At 40.6% G+C, this 26,730-nt stretch overlaps 1 protein-coding gene across 2 annotated transcripts in view; it reads right to left on the minus strand.

Moving 5' to 3' along the window:
* Positions 1-599: 599 nt before the first annotated feature.
* LOC135405824 (polyadenylate-binding protein-interacting protein 1-like) overlaps positions 600-26,730 on the minus strand; it is a 47,824-nt gene continuing 21,693 nt past the window's right edge. For both annotated transcript variants that reach the window (XM_064640403.1, XM_064640402.1), the window contains 6 exons: positions 26,239-26,364; positions 4,050-4,156; positions 3,559-3,673; positions 3,375-3,429; positions 2,698-2,791; positions 600-745 (listed from right to left, as the gene is read on the minus strand). In XM_064640403.1, the coding sequence (XP_064496473.1) occupies positions 637-745; positions 2,698-2,791; positions 3,375-3,429; positions 3,559-3,673; positions 4,050-4,156; positions 26,239-26,364 (606 nt within the window). In that variant the 3' untranslated portion in view covers positions 600-636. The remainder of the gene's footprint in view (positions 746-2,697; positions 2,792-3,374; positions 3,430-3,558; positions 3,674-4,049; positions 4,157-26,238; positions 26,365-26,730) is intronic.

Here is a 26,730-nt window from a genome sequence, read left to right on the forward strand (position 1 = left end):
TGATTGCTTTTTCAGATATCAATATATAACATGTTTATTCCAGGAAAGAGTCCAGACCTCACACATATGTGTTTTGGAAGAGGAAGGAAAAAGAAAACCAAAACAAAACCAAAACTCCCCACAAAAAAACCCCCTTCACAAACCACTTGTCATGATTGCATGATTGTGATCTACAGAAAAAAACCAAAAACTTAATTGACCGTATACTCTTCAGTTAAAAAAAAATTAAAAAATTTAAATACCAGATCTTGTATATGGTAAAAAGGATAAGTACTAATGTATACTAAATCAAGCAAGCAATTAAACTGAAATTAATTTATTCTTCCTCTTTTTCCTCCCCAAGGGCAATCCTATGGAACAGCTCCCAATTAAATTTTCATTTCCATTATGATACTTTTAAAATCAATTTTGTTGCAGCCCAAGCATTGTTCGTGTACCTGTCCATAAAATAAACTGTGATATATACACAACACTAAGTTACAGGGCACAAGTTTACAATTTTGGGCAGATTCTGTTTAATAAAATGGAAATTGAATAACTTTAGTACTTGGAGAAAATTAACTTCCTTATTTTGGTACAAATGTTTCGTGTGTCCCTGTACTCTAACCATACCTAAACTGGTTTAATAAACTAACATTAATGTGCAACATCACACTGTTTTCTCTCATGTTCTGATTCTAGACAGAATTTTTCATATGCTTCTTCAATTTCTGGATCCATCTTGTTATCAAGGTCGTTAAAATACCTAAAAAAATAAATAAAAAAAACCACAAACACCAAAACTGTTAAATTTATGTACATATTCTCAGAAACAGTAAATACATGAAATATTTACATAGACATCAAGAATAAAACGTAGCTTATGGGTACTAGGAAAACAAACAGAAATCCCAAAGCAGCATAGATACGTACAAATTACTACAGTGTCTGTCACCATTTTCAATCATCTTATGGTGTCCACAGGTTAAAAGACAGAAATAGTTTCCAAGATGACAGAAAAATGCAATAATGTAATACAAGCTTTCAAAAATGTAATAACGCATTTGCATGAATGTATTTACAAAAAATATTATTAGCATCATATTAGCATAATTTTAGTTGGTTAATATCCCAGTTCAAATACTGCATCAACTGTATTGGTTGCACACTAGTCAGAAAAATATATTTATATAGAAAACCTGTATTCCTATTTGTTGATATATGAAAGAAGGCAACTTTAGTTCACCTCCCTTTTGTATCTGCATTGTATTTACCATCTATTACACGGTAACCAGCCTTTCAGAAAAGATTTGTCTCATTTAGGTCACAGACAAGACTGTATCCCATTAATGATAATCAGTATTGTGCAGAGTGAAGACTACCACAGTTTCAAAATCAAGATGGGAAGTGATAGGGATCACTTAACAGCTTTTTTTCTCCTCGCAGTTACTGGGAAGTAACTTGAGTGTTCCCTGTTTTCTCTAGGTCCAACTGGAGTGTTCATCACCATAAACTAGGACAATGGAGTCGTAGCTTGAACATGATAGTGTATATAATTTTAAACAGCCTTAAAAGGAGTCAGCAGCTATTGACTTTCATAAAGTGTGCATTAGTTTCAGGTGCACAGTTTATTACCTTCTGTGCTTTAGTTCCAAACAAGGGGATCAGCATGAGCATTAAAACAGTCTACATATTTATTTTGTTTGTTCTTCCTTTCCTGTAGAAGTGTAGACTTGAGAAGAAACTCAAGAACCCTTGTCCCTGATGTCAGTCATGAGAAATTGCTGATAGAGGATCAGGATAGATTTGTCTAAGCTTTTCTTAAGCCTTCAAAGGTTCCACAGTCACCTTGCATGGAAGTTGACTCAGTCTTCTACATGTTACTCTTCAGATTTGCTGTGTTTAACTGCTGTCTGTATTAATTTTGCATTTTATTTGTTTTTTCCACAATATGAGCTTGTTGATTTCTGATGACATCACTAATTTATCTTCCAAAGTTCCTGTAACTCCCCTTAGCTAGGTGCCATCTAAAAGTTTTCTAATTTACTAACAAAAATATAGATCCAGACCAGCACTCTTATCACACAAACACAACACTGAAAACACTTTTGGGTATCAAACCATGATCTAAAAGTCCTCCTTCAACCAGGTCAGTACAAAACTCAGAGCAATTTATTTTAGACTGTATTTCTTTCACTGGTTTCCTATCAAATTCTTATAAACCAGTGTCAGAGACTATATTCCCGTCTACTTCTTCCCCTTTTACCATTAATTGAGGGAAAACTACTTATCCTGAGGAGAAAACCTTAACAACCTTCTCCCTTTGAAAGACACTGAAAGTTTTGTAATTATCTCTAGGTAGAATGAATTCAGGTTGCCTCACTACCAACACTTGAAGGTCTGATGCATCATTTTGCTTGCAAATTTATTTTTTCTAAAATGGAGAAGACAGTATGCTTGCACATGTGAAAAAATATCTGAAATTTAATTGCCCCACTCAGTTTAATAAATATAAAATTTGTTTCAAAATTGTGTGATTGCAAACCAACTTACACCCAAACAAATACATAACTTCCATTGTAGAGCTAAATAATAATTGTATTATTAATTTCATTTTTGACAAGATTGGATTCCTAAGTCTGCAGTAAAAATAGCTAGTGTTAAGAAAAAAACCCCAAACCCACCCCACAACAACTATCACTCAAAAAGAAAACATACTGATCTCCAGGTCCTGATAAATCTGTTCCATTTTCTTCATAATCTGGAAACAAATCCTCTCTTTCAAGCAGTTCGTGGTATTTTTCTTGGTAATCTGCCATAGTAAAAGTAAGACCAAGTAATATATGTCCTCTAAATTAACATACATCTATACAGTTTGAAAATAGCCTATTTAATGAAACCATAAATGGCATGAAACATAATTTAGAAAAAACTCCCGCTACAGTGTTTTCTCAGGACATCAATCAACTTTTAAGAAGGATACCTATCTTCCCAAAGAAACATAAATGTAGTCACAGTTGTCTTTGCCTCAAATAATGTTGTGCTATGTTGTGCTCAGATTATAGGAAACAAAGAAATCAAGGAAGAAACAAACCATTTTGCTACTAACAATGGACAAACACAAGAAGTTCTGAAGACTTCTGGCTTCCTGGAGAGAACAAGTGCTGAGGACTACGGCACAAATTCTTCTGAACTATATGAACTCAACTGCACATTCTCTATTTCAAACATTCACCTTCTTTTAACACAGAATAAGGCATGTGTTACACAGTCAGGAGTTCAGATAATTTTGTCTTAAGTTGTATGAGTTTCAGATATTTTAAGAACAGCTTTTTATGTACTTCAACAGGACACAATTACAACTTTTTTAAAGATTGAGAAAACAGGTGACATACCTGGATCTGCTGCAGTGAAAGGAACACCATCAGAAGTGTAAAATGTTGGTTCATTCTAAGAATAAAGTTATACAGTAAGTTATATGAGTTCAGAGAGACAGATGTTTGTAGCTTTCAGCAATGTGATTGTCTATGAATCAAATTCAGAATAAGTTAAGGAACTGAAATGTCAGTACATTCTTACCATAAAATAGTCAGGGTCATTTTCAGGGGTAGCTTCTGTATGTGAAGTTCCATGAACTCTACCCCAGTTACCTGATCGGAGTTCCACTACTTTCAAAAGCATATGTTTCACATCTCTGAAATAAACAGAAGCAGCACAAAAGTTAGAATGATTTGAGATAAACAGTAATTGGGTTAATGTTTGGCTAATGGGGGAGGGGAAGGACCTAAACCAAACAAACAGAAAATGAACATACACCATTATCTCATTAAGTGGAACATTAATCTCTAGTAAAAGATAAAACACAAAACAAAACCAAAAATGAAAGAACCACTCCCCCCACAACTGAAAATTACTTTTTGCTATATGGAAAATGATCAACATATCACCTTACTTTTCATAAATGAAAGTTTTTAAGGTAATATTTTGGACATGCTCATTATTCTCAAAGATTTTCAAGGTGTTCTGTTTAATATAAAAGCAAAACACTGCAGACAAATTTATCTTCTTACCTGCTACAGTTTACATCCAACACAACATTTTCAATTCTCCAAATAATTTCCTCCATATCATTCTTTCCTTTTTCTTTCCAGGCATCTTCTAAAACTGAGCCTGTCAGCTGAAGACAAGGAATCAGGTTTTGTTTGTTTGGGTTTTTTTCTCTTTTAAAATGAATTATAAAAATTTAAAAAACTATCAAACAGAAGAGATTCTTTAACAATCCATAACATTTAGATGCATTATGTGACTACCTGAGGGTTGAAGGTCCCAATCTCCTACATCTTTTTGCTGAATGGATTAATGACCTCATAAATAGTTTATTTTAGACTACAGACAGTATAGTAACTCTATGTCCAATGTTTATGTTGCCTAGAATTTCACAACCACTTCCCTCCTTTCAGTCTTGAAACGTGATTTTGAAACAACTCTCCAGTGATTTAATTACACTGCAAAAAAAGTCACGTTACAACAAAATGCATTTTTTTTAATATTGCGGTGATTTCTTGTAAAAAAGCCTTACATTTCATCATCTTTCTGAAGTTGTGCATCAGTGGGACGTGGAGATTGCATTTGACCATACTATTACTTGGGTCATATTGACACAAAAATATTTCAACATTCTGAATTCCTGTTGAAAGGACTAACAGCATTTGTTAGATCTTTGTGGGGAATTTCGGCTGGACCGAGACCCTGACATGGAATGAGAATGTGATTGAGAATGAAGGCATTAGCCCTGATGACATATCGATGTACCCTGAAAGAAGGGAAAAGCACCAGGAGGAAAGCTGTCCGTAAGAAACAAGAACTTGTTTTGGGTAAAGTAACTGAGCAAGACATAAACATAAAAAGATAACTGAACAGATGTGCAGAGAGACTGTGGGAAAGTAACATTGAAAGAGTCAACCTATCAACCATGAGATTGTGTTGCTGTGTTTGAAATTAACCTATCTGTAAAGAATACCCGTACCTAAGAAATGTATAAAAAGAGCTGTAAAAGTGCAAGCTCGCTCTCTTCTATTCTCTTCAATAAACCTTTCTAGTGGATATTCAATGTCGTGTCCGTTCCAACAGCGACATCTGGTGACTCCGATGTGGTACTGCATCTACGTGGAAATCTGGATGGCAGAAAAGCCGATACGGGCGGCGTGGGGGCAGCCGCGGGAACGGAGCTCGGTGCAGCTTTTGAGAGCAACGGAGAAGTTGCCAGAGGCTGGCCTAGATGAAAGACATCTGGACCAGGTGAGCCACTGAGAGACATGAGGACGACTCTTAGCAAAGAGGAAACTAGTGTTGTATCAATGTGGAAATCTATCCTGCTTAAATGGGGGGCGAAGTTAGACAAACTGGCTTTGCGAAGGATGTTGCTTTGGAGCAAGGGCCAGGGATATGAAGCAGATACTATTACCGCTTTTAGTGTTTCTATCTGGAAAGAAATTGGTGATAAGCTCTTTGATGCTGTGGCCAGGGGAGAAAAGGTTGCTGCCTCCCTTCTTCCAACTTGACGGCTGTTATATGAAACAGTAAAAGATCTTAAAACACAGACTGTTAAAGATAAGATGGAACCTTCTGATCCTAAACCTGCGAGGTGCCTTCTGCCGATACCCCTGTAGGCTCCTTGCCTCCCCCTCCTGCGCCTCCTCAACAGAATGTTCAGTCTTCTTCTGCAAAAGATAAGGCACCTGCAGGGGACTCAAGAAAGAGCAAACCACCTCAACCCTGGTATAGGTCTACCCTTTGGGGGGAGGACAAGGACGGCATGTATGGGAGAGGGTCGGTAGCAATCAGCAACTGAACTTATAAGGCGCCGGCTCAGTCTATCCTTCCTGTAGCACCACCGCCCCCCTCCGATGAGGAGGAAGAAAATGAGAAGGAGGGGGAATCGCCCCGAGGGGATTGTGTACCAGTGGGATCAAATTACTACCCCCCCTTCCTCAAGAAAACTGGGATGGGGGTGACCCCATAACAGGGGAGACGTCAGGACGGAAACCAGTTTCCCTGCCCCCTGGAAAAGTACTGCAGATAGACTCGAGTCGGGAGGGCTGGTATGTCGCCGAGAACCTGGAAAACGGCAGATACTCTGACAGTGGGAGTTTCCCCTCTCCCGAGTTACCCTTCAGCCTAAGGATCCAGTTAAATTTTGGCAGAAAATAAAGCAACAAGCCCTTATGGTAGGCAACTTGCTGAGGGCAGTCCTAATACTACAACTGATGATCCTATGGCCTTTCCAGTGGTGCAAGGAGATCCAGGTAGAGGAGTTGCAGATGAACACCGACACTGGGCCTGGAAAGTTATTCAGGATTTACAAACGTGTGGCTAAATATGGCCCTAACTCACCTGCAGTGATGCAATTGCTGCGCCTTATTACTATGGATGAAGTTACACCCTATGATGTAAAAATTCTTGCACAAGTAATGTTTCGACCTGTTCAATTCAATGTATTTTCTACTATTTGGCAGCAGTTGGCAGACGCCCAGGCCATAACTAATTTACAGTTTCCACAGGATGATGTACAATTTGGTAATGGGGCTGATGTTTTAACAGGATCTGGTAATTATTCTAACCCACAGCATCAGGCACTGTGGGACCCATTAGTTTTAGAGCAGGTAAAATCTATAGGCCAGCAAACATCATTGCGGGCTGCAGAGTTAGCAGAACCCAGAGCAAGGTACACGACCATACGCCAAGGTACCCGGGAACCATTCTTGCAGTTTGTGGAAAAGCTACAAGCAGCTGTAGAGAAACAGGTTTTTGATACTCAGTTGCAGAAGCTGTTGGTTACCCAGTTAGCCAGAGATAATGCCAATACAGACTGTCAAAAAATAATAGAGGCATTGCCAGGAGAACCTACCCTTGATGCAATGATACAAGCATGTGCTAAGGTGGGGTCCATAGACCATAAAATGGCTGCGCTTGCAACTGCTATGGCAGCAGTGAAAACCTCCGATCAAAAATGTTTTTCATGTAACCAGAAAGGGCATTTGAAGGCAGACTGCCCAAATAAAGGCAAACAAAGTCTTAACAGAAACAGTTACGGTTGTGTGTCGTCGTTGTGGGAAGAATGGTCATTTTGCCAAACAATGCTGATCTAGATCTCACCTTGATGGCCAGCCTTTACCTGCAGGCCAGGGAAACGGCAGGAACGGGCATGCGCGGACACAAGTACCTGCCCATGTCTCCCAACAATCCCTTTGCCAGCCATCCACCCATGCAAGCCTTTGTGACCGGTTTTCAGGAAAAACCCGTGGATCCGCCAGCATGGATGTATCTACTGCCGACACAGTAACTATAACAACGCACCAAGTGCACTAAGTCCCTTTGGACGCATGGGGATCTATTGGGAGGGGACTGAGTGCCTTATTAATAGGTAGATCTAGTGCTACTCTCCAGGGTATTCTAATACATGTAGGAGTAATTGATACTGACTTTGAGGGACAGATTTCTGCCATGGTATCTACTCCTACTCCCCCAGTTATGATAGAAAAGGGAACTTGAATTGCTCAACTGGTGCTTTTTCTGAGCTGTGTCCCTAGGACTGAGCAGGTGACTCGGGGCACAGGTTAATTTGGACCTCCACAGGTGTTATGGACCCAAACACTGATGGATAGCTGCCCACTGATGACTTGCATCCTCTCTCAACACAACGCTACGCCTGGAAAACTTAAGGTATCTGGGCTACTGGACACTGGGGTGGACGTCACTATAATTTCACAGAAGGACTGGCCTCCCACCTGGCCTGTAATTTCTTCCATTCAAGGTGTGGTGGGTCTGGGGGGTTTAACACAAAGCTTGATGGCTGCCCAACCAGTGACTGTTACTAATCCTAAAGGGCAGATAGCAACAGTACATCCTTTTGTCTCAGCGGCACCTCTAAATCTATGGGGCCGGGACTGTCTGTCGCAATGGGGGGTGCGCATCACCACGGATTTTCAACAGGGGCCACTGTGTTGCAGGGCGTGAAGGGACCCACATTAGCCCTCAAATGGCTGACTGACAAACCAATATGGGTAGGCCAGTGGCCCCTCAATCAAGAGAAACTTGAAGCCCTGCATCTATTGGTAGCAGAACAATTAAGAGCAGGCCATATTGAACCTTCCAACAGTCCCTGGAACACTCCTGTGTTTGTTATAAAAAAGAAATCAGGGAAATGGCAGTTACTGCATGATTTGCGACAGATCAATGCTGTTATGGCCACCATGGGTGCACTACAACCTGGTTTGCCTTCCTCAGCCATGATTCCTATGCATTGGGGAAATCATTGTCATGGATCTTAAGGATTGTTTTTTTACCATCCCCTTAGACCAGAATGACATGGAAAAATTTACCTTTACTGTCCCGTCTGTGAATCATGCAGAACCTACACAGTGATACCATTGGAAAGTACTTCCTCAAGGGATGAAAAATTCTCCCGCCATATGCCAGTGATTTGTGGTCCAAACCTTAAGTCCCATCAGAGAATGTTTTCCTAGCTGTTTTTGTTACCATTATATGGATGATATTCTTTTAGCTGCTCCATCACCTTGTGATAAACTGAGAAAATGATTCGAGCTAATTAAGAGAAAACAGTGTAAGGTCAATATGACCTGGAGAGAAAAGAAAAACTTAATTGGGCCCCTATAAAGAGATAAAACAAGTTACCTCCCTTTTACCTTGTGTAGGATTTATAATGAGAGAATTTTGTTTAGTTAGCTAGATAACAGCACCTTTCTTAAAATTTATAACTTTGTATAGATAACAAGAGAACATCTGCTGAAAGTCTGATTTAACAATATATTATGGATGCTTATAGATAACATTCTTGTTAAGAAATATCTGTGGAATGTCTGACCTAACAATGTGTAATGTTTATACTCGTACCTAACAATGTGTAATGTTTATACTCACGTACCTAACAATGTGTAATGTTTATACTTATGTATAATGAATATTCATGTAGTAGCTGGAAATAAATGTAGAACAAATGTCTTCTTTGGGTGTGACAGGCGTTGGGAGTTGTTGAACCCCTTCCCTGATCACCCAGCGCTGAATTTGCTTTTATCATATAATAAAATTCTGATTGGAAATTGCCCGACTGGGTTTCTATTTCTCACAAAACTTGGTGACCCCGACGTGATACCCTTTGTGTTCTGGGAGATATTTAGCGTCTGAGATAGGAGCGCGCCCGCTGTTTTTCAGCGGCCTATTCACAGGTCTAATATTTTAACAAGGACCAAGGGTAACGCATGCATATGACAAAAGCAAGGAATTAAAAAGCTCCTGGAGTGCTGTAGCAAAAAGCCCATAATTCTTGTGCAGGAAGACCCGAGTGAGAACAACGGACTGTGAGTATCACTTCGGGGGGGCGGATAAAGAGGTCGGAGTGAATGATGAATGAGACGCAGCGTAGCTGTGACCCGAGAGCGGAGTCCTTCTAACCTCGTTTCTGTTTCCCCGCGAGGGGTGCAGCAGGTGAAGGGACGAAGCGGAAGAATTGATGAGTGGACCTCTGGGATCGGTGGGAGTTTTTCAGGAAGGACCACTGAGTCAGTGAAAAATCCTAGAAGGGATCCCAGAGGATTGGTGGGAAGGTAGGAAAACTTTAGAAGGGACCTCAGGAATATGGGGCAGGGAATTAGTAAATTATGTTACCCCAGGAAGGAAAGGAGCAGGCAGGCATTGCCTGATATACCCTTAGACAGTCCTCTAGGGGTAATGATCTTAAACTGGGAAAAGAGGGAGAGTACTAAAAATAAAGAAAAGTACTGCATGATTGAGTGGACTAAAGAAAAAATAAGGAGTGATGGTATCTCTTGGACTGTGTATGGATCATTTGAGGGTTGGATCTGCCAAACCCTCAACAGTTATGTAAACAGCAAGGAGCTGATAAACTCTGAGGAGAGTGAATATGCTGCTTACTGGAAAGAAGTTTGGCCAGAACCTATTAAAGTTTATAAGTTGACAAAAGAAAAGCAGGCTGAAAAGAAAGTAACAGAAACCAAATGGGAGCCATTAGACAATTTACCTCCACCCTATAATCCACCCCCTCAGCAACCCCTTTTACAACCCCCTCCACAGACCCCTCAGCAACCCCTTTTACAACCCCCTCCACAGACCCTTTCATCACCCTCTTTACAGCCCCCCTCGGCTGCTGTTCCCACAGCGCCTGTGAGTTATTCCCCACCTGTACAAACTTCTTAAACTGCAGACTCCACTACCCTGCAAAATCATAAGAGTGAAAATCCTGAAAAACCTAAGACTCGGAAGAAGAGACGAACCACCCCAAGGGAAGTTAGAGCCCTTTTAGTAGAACAGGACAGCTCTAGTGAGGAAAATGAAGGGGTGTGCTCAACGAGAGAATTATACCCACTTAGGGAAGTGCCTTTGGGGGGAGCGCGAGGGGGAATTGGGTTTGTAAATGCTCCCCTAAGTTCAAGTGAAGTTTGGGCATTTAAGAAAGAGATGGGGAGGTTATTAGAGGATCCCTTAGGAGTAGCTGAACAACTAGATCAATGTTTGGGACCAAATACATTTACCTGGGGAGAAATGCAATCCATTCTGGGAATACTATTCAACCCGGAAGAGAGACAGATGATACGGACAGCAGGGATAAGGATATGGGATAGGGAGAATCAATTGGGCCACCCCGGGGACAATAAAATGCCCGTTAATCCTCCCAATTGGGAATCTAATTCTGCCGCAGACCGACAACACATGGCAGATTATCGCACCTTAATAATAAGAGGAATTAAAGAAGCTGTGCCTCGTGGACAGAATGTCACAAAAGCATTTAAAAGCCAGCAGGAAAAAGATGAAACCCCGAGTGCATGGCTAGAGAGATTAAGAAAAGATCTACAGCAATACTCAGGAATCGACCCAGAAACTACAGCTGGACAAGTGGTATTAAAGGTCCACTTTGTAACTAATTCCTGGGACGATATCCGCAAAAAATTAGAAAAATTAGAAGGTTGGCAGCACCGAGGGCTTGAAGATTTACTGAGAGAAGCACAAAAAGTCTATGTGCGAAGAGATGATGAGAAAGCAAAAACAAAGGCAAAAGTATTAGTAGCTGCCATCCGAGAATCACATAAAGGTGTAAAGTCAGATGAGAGGAAGAGTTTTAAGGGAGAAAGGAAAAAGGGGGGTCTGAAAAAACCCCAACAAACTGTCCCAAGGGGCCAGGAGCTTGCATGTTATTATTGTGGAGAAAAAGGTCATCTGAAGAGAAACTGCCCCAAGAGACAAAAGGATGCACAATTGTTTGAGGAAGCTGAAAAAGATTAGGGGAGTCAGGGGCTTTATTTCCTGGGAGAAAAACATCATAAAAAGCCCTTGATAAAACTGAGATTAGGCCCCCAGGACGAAGAATATGAATTTCTAGTATATACCGGTGCAGATAAATCATGTATTATCAAAATTCCTCAAGGCTGTACAGGCAGTACAGACACAATTAGAATAATTGGAGCAAAAGGAGAAGGACTCCCAGTGCCTATAATAAAACAAGTTCAAATTGAGGGAGAAACCAAGATTACAGTGGGAGATTTTGTGGCAATGAACTTGCCATATGCTGTGTGGAAAAAGTCCTGTCAGAGATGGACTGGTGAGGAAAACAGCTCTAACCCTTTGGAAACAGAAGCTTTTACTGTAGTTTAAACATGTCTCAACATGTTTGTGTATTTTCTGCAGTGTCACTGTCTCCCTCTTCCCAACACCCCCCTGTGAAGCTATTGTCTCCCACCCAAGGTGTCCTGAGGTGTCCCATTGGTCCCCTGTTAACCCCTTCCTATTGGTTGTTGACCCCTTACCTGATGGTTTCTTTTGTGTGACCCTGAACTTGTGATTGGTCCCCTTTGACCCTCCTAAAAGCCTTATAAACCCAAACCCCACAATAAACTTCCTCTTTCGTCCGTCCCTCCCAGGTGGTCTGTGTGTGCTCCTTGCGGGGCCACCGGGCCACGTGCAGGGGTGGGGGGAAGGGCATTAACTTCGCAGGTAATGGAGAAAGCAGCATAAGGCCTGGAGGTCTCCCCAAATATCCCCAATCCGCCGTAAGATTTACTTTTAGTACCTGAAGCAGGTTGCAATCTTTTAGGGAGAGACCTACAGGTTTCCCTGGGAATAGGAGTTGTGCCAGAAGAGGGAGAAATGAGAGTTAAAATAATGACTCTAAAAGAGGAAGATGAGGAAAAGATTAACCCCAGCGTGTGGGCCTCAGAAGACCAAGTGGGAAAATTAAAGATAGACTCCATAAAAATAGAAATCATTGATTCCAACCACCCAATACAAATAAAACAATATCCTATTTCTCAAGAAGGAAGAACAAAACTTAAACCCATTATAGACAAATTGTTGACAAATGGAACTTTAGAAGTCTGTATGTCCCCTCATAACACCCCTATACTTCCAGTAAAAAAGGGGGATGGTACCTTTAGGCTAGTCCAAGACTTAAGGGAAGTAAATAAAAGAACAATTGCCCGATTTCCTGTAGTTCCTAACCCATACACCCTTTTGAGTCATATTCCTCCTAATTACATGTGATATAGTGTTCTCGATTTGAAAGACACATTTTGGTCCTGCCCACTAGATGAAGAAAGCAGAAATATCTTCGCCTTTGAATGGGAAGATCTGCAAACACGGAGGAAACAACAATTAAGATGGACAGTTCTTCCTCAGGGGTTCACAGAACCTCCAAACCTGTTTGGACAGGTCCTAGAAAAGATACTATTAGAATTCCCTAAACCTCCAGGAATAGAGGTTATACAATATGTGGATGATTTATTAATTGCTGGAGAAAGTGAAGAGGGAGTCAGAGAAATCACAATAAAACTCTTAAACTTCCTGGGGGAAAAAGGATTAAAAGTTTCCAAGAAGAAGTTACAATTTGTAGAACAAAAGGTAAAATATTTAGGTCACTGGTTAGATAAGGGAACCAAAAGATTAGATGCTGAAAGAGTGAGAGGAATATTGACCCTAGCTCCCCCAAAAACCAAAAGGGATATAAGAAGGTTACTGGGATTATTATCATACTGCAGATTGTGGATTGAGGGTTATAGTGGAGTAGTGAAGTTTTTATATGAAAAGCTTACCCAAGAAGTGGTGAAGTGGAATGACAAAGATAGTGAAAAGCTAGAGGAAATTAAAAGAGCTCTAACCAGAGCTCCAGTTCTAACACTCCCTGAACTGAAGCAACCCTTTCAGTTGTTTGTAAATGTAGAACAAGGAATTGCTTATGGAATATTAACCCAAGAAAAAGGAGGACATCGAAAGCCAGTAGCGTATCTGTCAAAATTACTAGACCCTGTCAGCAGAAGTTGGCCCGTGTGTGTGCAAGCTGTCGCAGCCACTGCTATATTAGTGGAAGAAAGCCGTAAAATCACCTTTGGAGGAAAAATTACAGTTTTCACCCCCCACGCTGTACGAGCACTACTGAATCAAAAAGTAGAAAAATGGCTAACAGATGCCCGCATTTTAAAATATTAAGCTATATTAATCCATAGTCCAGACTTAGAACTACTAGTAACTAACAATCAAAATCCAGTACAATTTTTATATGGGGAACCAAGTGAACTGACTCAAATACTGGAACATGACTGTTCAGATCTAATACAATTACAAACCAAAGTCAGAGAAGATTTAGAAGAGGTGGAATTAGAAAACGGAGAAAAATATTTTGTTGATGGCTCCTCCCGATACAAAGATGGGAAGAGAATTTCTGGATATGCAGTCATCAATGGGAATAATATGACAATTGCAGAATCAGGAAAGCTTAGTTCAGCCTGGTCAGCACAAGCGTGTGAGTTGTATGCCCTCTACCGGGCTCTTGAATTATTGACAGGAAAAAAAGGAACAATTTTTACAGATTCAAAATATTGTTATGGAGTTGTGCACACATTTGGGAAAATTTGGAAAGAAAGAGGGTTAATAAGCACGAGAGGTAAATCACTAATACACGAAGAGTTGATAAATCAAGTATTAGAAGCTTTAAGGAAACCCCTAGAAATAGCAGTAGTATATGTAAAAGGACATCAAAAGGGAATATCATTCATAATCCGAGGAAATAATTTAGCAGATGAAGTGGCCAAAGACGCAGCTGAAAAAGGGGAAATAATTAAGTTGCATATATTAAACTTACAACAGCCTGAGAACTTAGAAATACCAGTATTTTCAGAGAGGGAAGAGAGAGAACTAACACGAATAGGGGCAAAGAAGCAAGAAGGGGGGGTATGGATCTTAGCAGATGGGAGAAAAATGGTTTCAAAACCAATAGCACAATCAATATTAATGAAATTACATCAAACTACTCACTGGGGAACACGAGCTCTCTGTGATCAGTTTTTACAATGTTATGGGTGTATAGGAATTTTTGAAATCGCTAAGCAAGTTACCAGCCACTGCTTGACATGTCAAAGAGTGAATAAAAAGGTTATGAGAAATACTCCTGTAGGGGGAAGGGATATAGCATACCGACTCTTCGAGCGAATACAGGTGGATTTCACAGAACTCCCACCTGTGAATAGATGGAAATATCTACTAGTAATAATGGACCATCTGACCCACTGGGTGGAAGCAATACCTACTGGAAGGGCTACAACAAATTTTGTAATCGAAGTACTACTTGAAAATATAATTCCTAGATACGGAATGGTATATAGCATAGATTCAGACAGAGGAACTCATTTCACCTCAAAAATACTTAAAGGAATAACAATTGCGTTAGGAATCACGTGGAAACACCATACTCCCTGGCACCCCCAAAGTTCAGGGAGAGTTGAGCGAATGAACCAGACTCTGAAACAAGCCCTAACTAAATTGATGATTGAAACTCAGATGTCATGGGTTAAATGTTTACCCCTGGCCTTACTGCGTATTCGAACCCAACCCAGGACAGACCTCGGTCTATCACCATATGAAATGCTTTATGGAATGCCTTATATCTGGCTAAAGGATGCAGTAGGTGACTATAGCAATATTGATGCCAAATTATGACCATACATACAAACACTTGTAAAAAGGTTGACAGAAATAAGAGAGCTAGGAGCCTTAACCCAAACAGCACCATTAGATTTCAAGGTACATAAAATAAACCCTGGGGATTGGGTCCTAATAAAGAGATGGAAAGAAACTTCTTTAACCCCATTTTGGGAAGGTCCCTTCCAGGTACTGCTCACGACAGAGACCGCAGTGAACAGCAGAATGAGGGTGGACACACGCGACCAGAGTGAAGGGACCTGTTGCTCCATCACCCCTGAAAGAGTGGACTGTGTCGTCAACGCCTGGGGACCTACGACTTAAACTCCAAAAAAGACCTTTATGAATTCATCACCTGAATGGAGAAGACATATCGAAGGCTGGAATGAGTTATCCCCAGAACAGAGACTTAAAGGCCCGAGAGGTATTTCCTGAAAGTTTCTGTATAAAACCTAGCCTGAGATCTTGGTTTCAATTGACCCCAGGACAAATTCTTAGGAGACAGCGGTTTGTTTCCTGGAAAGAAGGAGCCATCCCCTGGCAGAGTGGAGGGGCAGGTGCATATTTTACTAATCATTTAGTTAACCCAATCCTTGTGTTAGCTTGTGACCTTGAAAAAGAAGATCCCCTAACTCCTGGACCCCCACCACCAGATCGCATACGCTGTATAAAACATCCGTGGGCTCAGCATGATGGTTGGGTAGAGTGTCAGTGTAGGCACTGTCACCGTAAATGGTCCTGTGTGGCCTTTAATATACATTGCCCTGAGTGTCGTGACACGCAAGGAGATCAACCCCAATTGGAGTCAGTACAGATAAATAAGCTGTTCTGTGGGTGGGAATTGTTATTACCAGTAAATTGGGAAATATTTGAAACTGACTGGTATGCAGCATTAAGATACAGTGTGATGAAATTTTCTGGAGAAACAGCCCAAATTGACTGCCCGCTGGATGACTTTAACTTTATAGACCCCATGTAAAGAATGTCACAATGGCTAACAATTTATATATTGATTAATTAGTGGGAATAATAATTTTGTTGACAGAATCCGTTGTTGTGAGATAAAGTGAACCTTTACCTGGAAATGTAAAAACTGGACCTTAATTAAATTAGAAAATCTAAAAGGGGCAAGACCAGGTTAACCTCTGAACCTGCCACTGACAGCCAGCCACAGGATGCAACCCCTTTTGGGCATGGGCCGTGGAGGCTTAAGTTATGCTGGACCCTTTTGGATACTCTGCTGCTTTTGGGCTCACGTCCTGTCTGACAAGTGTACAAAATGCTACCAAATTACACGATATAGAGGCCATATGATTCAAAGCTTAAGCTACCACTCATTTGTCAACAAAGTCTGCTATGACTCTAGACAACTGAACACTTGCAACACGGGTTCTTGGCAACTATGGGTAGCAAAAAATTTAGGAAAAGGGGGAACCAGGTTGGGACTTAGTTGTCCTAAGGGAGAGGAATGGATTTGTTTCACTCAAGAAGGCCATTGGGACATTTCTGACGGTGGTGGAATGCAGGACATGAAAAGGGAGGAAATAATAAAACAGAGGGTGCAAACTACATTAAAAGAAACCACACAAGGAAAGCCTTCCAACACAGGTGACTTATACCAGAAATTAAAAGACAAACTAGGAGAAGATTGGCAACTCCCGGGTTATGGAACTAACCTATATATTGATCTAATGGAACATATTATTCAAACCTTAAATTTACCTAAGTGCTGGATTTGTAGTGGACCTTTGATGACAGAAGAGTGGCCTTGGAAAGGTACTGGTCTCACCCCATGGGAAATTTTAAAATGGAATCACTCCCAGAAAGCATCAGAATCTAGGCCCCAAGGTTGGATTTTAATTTCTGACATAATTGGGCAAGAATGCATTGAACGGAGAGGGAGGGAAACATATAAAACTAAAGTAGGAGAGTCCCCATGCCTATCAGTGAAAATAATAAATACCACAGGAGAATACTGGTGGCCAAAAAAACCATTAGGATATTGGACTAACAATATGACTGCAGATTGTATTTGGCATGATGAAGCTCAAAGCTGGTGGTGTAATGAAACAAATTTGAAAAACTCTTTTGAGAGCATAAAAGAATTAAAAATATATTGGGACCAAGCAAGTAGTACCGATTTAGAATGGGTAGCTCCGGAAGGATTATTTTGGATATGTGGAAAGCGAGCATATACACAGCTCCCTAAAGACTGGAGAGGAGTCTGTACACTAGGTATAATCCAACCGGGGTTCTTCTTACTGCCCCCCCAAAAAGGTATGAGTTTAGGTGTACCTTTGTATGATGATTATGGAACCAGACGCCGAGAAAAAAGGGATGACATTGGAGGAACCCAAAAGTGGTACGATGATGAATGGCCTCCTGAACGAATCATTGCTACTTAGGGCCCATATACCTGCTAAATAGAATTATCCGCCTTCAGGCAGTCATGGAAATAGTAGCCAATAAGACAATTCAAACTCTGGATCTAATCACAAGTCAGCAATCAAAAACTCGAGCAGCTGTCTACCAGAATAGGTTCGCCTTAGATTATCTGTTAGATGAGGAAGGGGGGGTGTGTGGTAAATTCAGCACTTCAGATTGTTGTTTACAAATTGATGATAATAGACAGGCAGTTATGGATATTGCAAAGGATATCAGAAAACTGACTCATGTACCTGTACAAAAATGGAACTCCATGCTCGACAGCCAATGGTGGGATAACTTGTTAGGAACAGCTTGGTGGAAGAAAGTAGGATTCTTTCTATTATGCGCGTTGGCCAGTATAATATTTTTACCATGTTTAATCCCATGTTTCATTAGATTGATAGTTTCTGTAGTACAAGGAATGCAAATATCAACAATGCCGATAGATCCAAAGACGGCTGAAAGTGCCAAAGTACTGTTAGTCACCAGAACTCCACCTTCCCGGGATGAAGAAAATGTCAAATTAATATTGTCCAGATTAGAGTAAAAAACTCAAATCAATAATTTTATAGAAAGAGAGGAGGGATTGTGATAAACTGAGAAAATGATTCGAGCTAATTAAGAGAAAACAGTGTAAGGTCAATATGACCTGGAGAGAAAAGAAAAACAAGTCGTAAAACTTAATTGGGCCCCTATAAAGAGATAAAACAAGTTACCTCCCTTTTACCTTGTGTAGGATTTATAATGAGAGAATTTTGTTTAGTTAGCTAGATAATAACACCTTTCTTAAAATTTATAACTTTGTATAGATAACAAGAGAACATCTGCTGAAAGTCTGATTTAACAATATATTATGGATGCTTATAGATAACATTCTTGTTAAGAAATATCTGTGGAATGTCTGACCTAACAATGTGTAATGTTTATACTCATGTACCTAACAATGTGTAATGTTTATACTTATGTATAATGAATATTCATGTAGTAGCTGGAAATAAATGTAGAACAAATGTCTTCTTTGGGTGTGACAGGCGTTGGAAGTTGTTGAACCCCTTCCCTGATCACCCAGTGCTGAATTTGCTTTTATCATATAATAAAATTCTGATTGGAAATTGCCCGACTGGGTTCCTATTTCTCACAAACTCAAATCTTAAATTCAATGGAAGTCCTTACAACAATTCGGCCTTGTTGTTGCCCCGGAAAAGGTGCAATGCCAGTCTCCATGGTTGTATTTAGGACTGAAGGTCCTTGATCGCACAGTGCAACCCCAACCCATTGCTATAAATTTTGAAATCAAGAACCTGAATGATGTGCAGAAATTGGCTGGCGTGATCAATTGGGTTGTAGCGTTGCGGTCATTATACGATAAAGAATGATGTACACTCTTCTGAGGTGGAAATCAAAGAGGTTTATTTCAAATTTGGCGCTTCCTTTTATTCCCTAAAACCATGTGACCTTCTAACCAATGGGGTTGTCTGTCCCTGCACATGTCCCTTGATTCCCCTGCCCCTATGACATGCCTCCTACATTGGGTGAGACCTTATCTAGGCCTCTCCTCCTCCCAGTTAGCACCTCTATTTGAGCTCTTAAAGGGTGATACTGACCCATCTACACCTCGTCATTTGATGCGAGACACAAAAAGGGTTATTGAGTTGGTGGAGCAAGGAATTCAGAATAAACATGTATGGCGTATCGATTTCTCTGTTGAAGTTCAAGTTTTTGTTGTGATTGATGAATTGATCCTTACTGCCATGATTGCTCAGTGGAATGAGAAGTGGAACGATCCCCTTCATCTACTGGAATGGGCCTTTTTGTCATTCTGTAGCAAGAAAACTGCCCCAGGTTTGCTATTGGCTCAAGTAATCATTAAGGTGATTGCTGGCAAGAGACCCGGCACGCATTGTTGTGCCAGTCCAAGCTGAGTACTTTGAGTGGTGTCTGGCCAACAGCTTGGCGCTGCAGGCAGTGCTGATGAATTTTACTGGGCAAATTACTTATCATCTCCCTTCTCATCCATTGTTGAAACTGGCAAGTCAAATATCATTTGCTCAAAACCAACTCAGTTCACAGGCCCCCGTGTCCGGTCCCACCGTTTTTACAGATGGATCAGGAAAAACAGGAAAAGCTGCCATGGTGTGGTATGCTAATTCACAATGGCATCACACTGTAGAGCAACAAGAAGGCTCTCCACAGGTTGTGGAACTGCGTGCTGTTTTGTTAGCCTTTCAACATTTTAATGATGCTGTAAATATTGTTACTGATTCTGCTTATGTAGCTGGTTTAGTTCAAAGACTTGACAAGGCTGTTTTAGGGGATGTATCTAATGCCCTTTTGTTTGGTGTTCTGAAGTTTTTGTGGTTGACCATTCAGAAACGCTCGCATCCTTATTATATTCTACATATGAGGAGCCATACTTCTCTTCCAGGATTTTTCACCAAAGGTAATGCACGAGCAGACCAATTAGTTTCTGCAGTAGCATTAGGTCCAGTTCCGAATCTGCATCAATAGGTTGTTGAATCCCACCATTTTTCCATCAAGGTTTTCGAGCCCTGCTGAAACAATTTCAACTTTCAGCAGGTGATGCACGATCCATTGTTGCTTCCTGCCCCAATTGCCAGGATTATCATGTTCCTGTTTTTTATGGCACCAACCCACGAGGGCTCCAGGTCCTGCAAATTTGGCAATCTAATGTAACCCACATTCAAGAATTTGGCCATCTTAAATATGTTCATGTTTCTATTGATAACTTTTCACAGGTCATCGTTGCTACCACCCATACTGGAGAGTCCCCTCAAGATGTGATCCGCCACTGGCAACGGGCATTTGCTTTATGCGGAGTTCCCAGTCAACTTAAGACCGACAATGGCCCAGCTTATAAATCAAATAGGATTTCACTGTTTCTGCAGCAATGGGGTGTTACGCATGTTACGGGCATCCCTCCTTCTCCTACAGGCCAAAGTATTGTTGAACGTGCTCATGGGACTCTCAAACATTTCCTTCAAAAACAGAAAGGGGGAATGACGGGTGAATCCCCTGAGGCAAGATTAAATAAGGTAACATATGTGCTTAACTTTTTGCATATTGCAGAAGGTTTTCAGGAACCTCCCATAGTTCGCCATTTCGCGTCTTTGACACGAAATTCAACTGTTTCCTCCGGGGCCAAAGTGCAGGTAAAAAACTTGCAGACAGGGCAATGGGACATTTCTGGGGAATTATTAACTTGGGGACGAGGTTATGCTTGTGTCTCCACAGATGAAGGGCCACGCTGGGTTCCTGCACGGTGTGTGCGTCCTGTTCTGCATCGGGATGATCACTGCTGATGCATCCTACGAAGAGGAGCTGGACCGAATTAGCCCATGGAAGGAGCGCAATATCTGGGTCACCCTGATGAAGGCCTTGAACCAAACCACCTTTTGTGCCTTGCTTGCACAACCCGAGCAGCCTTTTCATACCTGACTCGTAGGGGTTCCGTTAAATGGCAGTGAGGCCAGCCTTATAGCGGCCGGCCTTAGACCCCTAATGAAGTCTTTTTGCAAAGTTATGCGACAGTGTACGGACAATTGGGATTTGAGGGATCATTCTCTCCCACATGCTTTGCCACCTCAAGAATTAGACATTTTAGGGAGTTTAATGGCTGAGAGCTGTGTTTTCTTTAACCATAGGTTTGATTATGAGTTATATGACGATGATACAACGGTCCCACAAGATGTAGCCCCTAGCGTACCTTTCTATCAGAATCATTCTAATTGGTGCCAACACCTAGGGCACGATAAAATTGATCCTGCCCCAGGGGTCAATGTTGTGAGACAATTGCCCTCTGGCCTGTTTCCCATATGTGGAGACAGAGCCTGGCCAGGAATTCCCGAAAAAATAACAGGGGGACCTTGTACCATAGGTCGTCTAGGACTGTTAACACCTTCTCAGAAAGTGCTTCTTAACCACACCCATCTATTTAGCCACTCTCGTGTTAAATGTGCCTTAACTATTAATTCTAAGTGTGACAATTCTGTTAACCTGTGGAGTCGTGGGGAAATAGCTGCCTCCTTTTTTGTGCCTCAAGCAGCTGCCGCGAAAGCATTAGGGACTTTGAACAAGTTAGCCTGCTGGGTTACAAAACAAGTCAAACAAACATCTCAAATTTTATATCAATTAGCCACAGATGTTGATAGTGTTCGTCATGCTACTTTACAAAATAGAGCTGCTATTGATTTTCTGCTTTTGGTTCATGGACATGGCTGTCAGGAGTTTGAAGGAATGTGTTGTATGAATTTATCTGACCATTCTGAATCGATTTATAAACAGATTGTGAGGTTACAGGAAGAAACTCGAAAGGTTACTCAGGACACAGGGTTTTTTGGATTAGATAATGTGTTTAAGGGATGGGGGTTACCGATATGGCTTCTTTCTTGCCTAAAGACAGGACTTGTCTCAGTCATGAGATTGTGTTCCTGTGTTTGAAATTAACCTATCTGTAAAGAATACCTCTGCCTAAGAAATGTATAAAAGGAGCTGTAAAAGTGCAAGCTCGCTCTCTTCTATTCTCTTCAATAAACCTTTCTAGTGGATATTCAGTGTCATGTCCATTCCAACAGTGACAGATCTTAATTGCTTTAAATATATGCTATGAAAAAAGAGACCATTTTTTTGCAGATGATGCCACAGGCTTACCTGATAATAACAATAGGTTAGTAAGCTTTAGAAAGACTTCAGTCAACATACCTAGCATCAGACATGCCAGAGAATTTCACCTGGGTATATATAAAGAGGAGCCAAGAATTATCTGACCAAGCCAACTTGAGTTTTAATACATAAAATCTGTGAGACTGAAGCTGTTGCTGAGAAAGCTTTAGCAGCAGTCTAGAACTGCTATGGATGAAAGCCTTTTCTGTTAAGAATAGGTACTTAACACATTGTCCAATAATTGCAGAGTAGGAGATGAGTTAAACTAGAAAAAAATAATTTTGCCACTATAGTCAAACTTAATAGCAATTCCTAATCTACTCAGCATAAATACTATATGATCTAAAAATGCTTGGAATGGCATCTGATGATATGAAGGAATAAAATGCAAAGATAAAAGCAAGCATGTTGGTCAGCACTTGTTTCATATTCCCAGTTTTCTATTGTGGTTCTGCACTGATCCTAGGTAATCAGATAACAGCTCCAAGAAGGTTTAATTAAATATATTGCAAAGCAAATAGGTGAAAAACCTGTATCTATCACTATATTAAATGGAAAGGACAACAGGAGTCATCTATTGCTTCAGTAGTGAATCCAAGTTTTCATAAGGTAGCCCAGTCTATCTACAAACACACTTCGACATTTGTAGATATTTTGAGATATCAGAACACAAACAAAACATCACCCCCCCTCCCACAACAAACAAACAACCCACACCCACCCACAAATTGCCTTTTATTCTGGAATGGACAATGAAGCTAAATAAATATTGCTGTGAATATTCACAGAAATAGTGAGCCCTACATCTTCTTTGAAGAACAATCATAAAACACAGTGTGAGACTGAAATAAATTATCAATGGCTTGAAACAACTGAAGTATGGGGGGGGGGGGACAGGGCAAGTTCTGCCAAGGTGGGACATATCCCCCTACCCCTGGAGCCTCTAGTCCAGCCCAGAATGGCTATTAGCCATTGGCACACCTGAAACCCCACACCACATCCCCTGGAGCCCCTAACCCAGATCCCAAATGGATGGCAGACCAGAAGCCCCACCTGGAGGGGGGTGGTCACAGGAGTCCAGAGCAAATAAAATCAATATCACTAGGTCCCCCACAGGTCGTGGCCCTATTGTTCTTGGATTTATGGGAGTTGGTTCTATGCTGGATCTAAGGTGGTAGCTATAATTCTCTTTCTCTCTCTCTTTACTTCTTCTTCTCCTAATTTCCTTTTCTTGATATTTGGGTAACTTAAACCTGGATGGGTTGGAATTTGCTAAGTCAGTGCTTTGAGAAATGCTTTATATCGATTGAATGTTTGATTTAAACTTTTGCCAATTTCCCTTATTTTCTAAAGTTTGCCAGTGTGTGTTATTTTGACCTCCTGAAAACATCGTGTTTTTCCCATGCATGGCCTCAGGGTATAAAAGAACCTAAGGACCCTTTGTTAGACACCAGATCAGTTATTATTGGGTCAGAACCACCTTGTGGGGAGTGTATGTGTGTGTGTGGAGGGGGAAGAGATGGGTAAAACCTCACGGAGGTGGGGTGGCATTGTATCCCTCATGGCAGGCCCCTGGAGCCTACATGGGGAAGCCCCGGAGTAGGTGTAAGTCACAAACAGCCTGGGAAAACTATAACACACCACACCTCCTGCAGCCCCTAATCCAGCTCAGATTGGCAGGGACAGTGAGAACACTGCCCCTCACCCTGGCCTGGAACCCCAGAGTGGCTGGTGGGTCAAAGACCCCACCTGGAGGGGTTGGCCATAGGGACCAGAGCAGATAAAACCATAGGCATGTGTTTGCCTCGTGTCGTGGCCCTGCCACTGGACTTGTGAGAGCTGGTCTTCTATAAGGTTTCAGTGGTAGTTATCTCTCCTTCTTTCTCCTTCTTTCTTCTTGCTCCCTCTGCTTCTCTTTCTTTGCTCCTTTCTTGATGCTTAGGGTGGTTTGGAGCTGGAGGGATTGGATCTTAAGTGTTGTGGATTTGATGGATTTTGACTTAAGGGTCATGGATTAATAGTATATGCTGAGTCAGTATTGTGGTGGAACGTTTTTGTCTAGCTTGTGTGGTGTCCTTTTGAACTTTGGCCAAGTTCCCTTATTTGCTCCCCTAAATAAAGAAAGAAATCCCTTGGGAACAAGCCCGTGGCTTATTCTCTTGATGCTATCTCAAGGTATTAAAGAACTCTATATCTATATAATAAAGTAAAACTCCTAGCCAAGCCCGTGAGGTGGCAGCTCCCAGGGCTTGGAGTCTAACATCCTTTAATAAATCTGTTGTGTGGGTTTTGGGGCCTTACCCTTTTGGCATAAAACCCCTTTGATGAGCTCATGGGGCGAGCCTGGGATCTTACACACAGCAGCACTGATTCCCGATTTGTGTACTGTCTTTTTGAAAGGTCCTTCAGTGGGCCTTGCCTCAGGGAAGTACTTTCTAAAGAAGGATTGACGCCAGGAGTGAATATACTCCTTGAACATAACCTCACATTTGTTCTGAAGCAACTTGCATAAATACACGAACTTCATTTGAAGGGTTTAAATTGGAGGATGTAAAACTTCTCTTTTATTCACCATATGAAAAGAAGCTCCCAGAATTTAAGATAGAAGAGTCAGAAGAGGAGAGAATGAAGAAAAACAATCTGACCAACCACAAAAAGACAGAATAAAAACTCCAAGAAAATACTGTTTAGCTTTTGACCTTCATTCCTAAAATTGTTTTCTCAACTATGAGTATAACTATGGCTTGTAAAGACAAATTTCTCCCCGCATAGAGCCTAGCATTTTTTTCCTAAGCAAAACTTAAGAGCAAAGAGGTTTGTCTTCATCGTGAAAGAGAAATATATTTCTACTGTAGTAATGTTGCAGACAATACAGTAGGAAATAAGTGATATAACAAACCTTTTGCTGAAAAAAACCCACCCAAACAAAAAAAAGCCCCTCAAGTGATAAACCCTAACTGCTTCAAATTGATTACAGTTGTCTCCCACACCAGAAGTGGAAAAGGGAGAGCTAAAGGGACTGCTTACTCCTTTGCACCTTGGCTTCAATTCTACTGCTCTTATATGTACACAAACAGACTTGCATTTGATTTTTAGAGTAGTACGCTACTTTTTTTTGTTTGTTCAATTTCATAATGGTACTAAGAAAAAAGTACAGCTTGCTCCACTAATCATGTAATGCATAAACCCCCATAAATATTTCCTCATTTACAGTTTTGTTTCCTCCACTGCTCCCAAACGTATGGAGACATCCTTGTCTCAAAAAGAAACATAATGCTCCCTGCATACCTTTCCTTGTCTAGTAGGGTTTTTTGGTAAAAAAACAAAACAACACTCTTCCCATTATCTCAAGCCTCTCCACTTTCTCTTCCCGATCTTCAAGCACTTTATTTAAATATGCAAAAATTCTCACCTTTCCAACAAGAAATACTTTCATAAGACACTTTCACCTACACTTTATGTGTTTCAGAAATATAACCCACTGACTTTATGCATTGCTCATTTCTCTTTTGAGGCATCCAGTTAAAGCATGCGCAGGGCATGGAAGCATATGAGCTAGATATTCTTGAATGTTAGGCACTTGCATAACTCCAATAATTTTCATGCTGATTAAGATACAAAAAACACTCCCTCCCTCCTTTTACCTAATAAATTTTGAATTTCTAATTACCCATAATCAGAAATCTCTCTATATTACTTCATTTAATTAGAGCTGTTAACCCCATGCTATAGTACTGACCTACAGAAGGAATTGTGTGATGTGACTACCTCTAGTAGCCTGGATCTTGAATTTGTGGCCCAGAAATCCACTCTAGCCTGTGGCACAAAGAAGTAGACTTTCACTTGATTTTTTTTTCTTATTTTTTTTCCCCAACAGTTCACCAGCAGGAACTATATATGACCATATCTTCTTTCCTTCACTTTCCACCATCACCTGTCATGTACTCTATTCTTACTTAGATAAAAAAAAATCTCAAGAAGAAAAAAACAAAGTATCTTAGTATTTGTAATTAAAATATATTATGATCTACATATTATTATATAAAAAAGTAGTGCTCATGAGCTCCCCTCTTTCATTCAGGACTATGATGATATATTAAAAAAACCCTAAAAAACTTTTTTCTTTTTCTTCTTTTAAAACTACTGTCTCACCTTCAGCAGTTTCACTACACACATCAAATTATTATCAACAGGATTAGAGAAGAGCACATTTAGTAATTCCCGAAGGCCTTCTTGAAGAATTTCTGGTCGTTTAACCTGTCCCTTTGTTCCTTTAATCTGCAAAATATATTTAAAAAAAAACAAAACCAAACTACATTTAAAAGACTTAAGTTTTAGAAATTCATTTAGTCTCATTTTCTCTCTTGAATGCTGTGTGATCTGGTTTGTGATTAACATAGTTGAGCTCTTCAGGTGAAAGAACATGTCAAATACTGTAACTATTTCTAGAACACAGAGTAGTATCCTTGCAATTCTGACATATACATAATGATGTTCGTCTATCATTTTGTTTCTTTCCTAATAAATTGCTAATAAAAGCTGCAAAATGCCTGGCAAGTAGTCCACATCATTCCAAATTCTCATAATCCCATGCTCTTTCCCATCCTACATTATGTATTCTCTGCAGTTATAGAGTAGCTTACT

This window comes from Pseudopipra pipra, chromosome W (assembly GCF_036250125.1).
Source record: "Pseudopipra pipra isolate bDixPip1 chromosome W, bDixPip1.hap1, whole genome shotgun sequence".
NCBI lineage: Eukaryota > Metazoa > Chordata > Aves > Passeriformes > Pipridae > Pseudopipra > Pseudopipra pipra.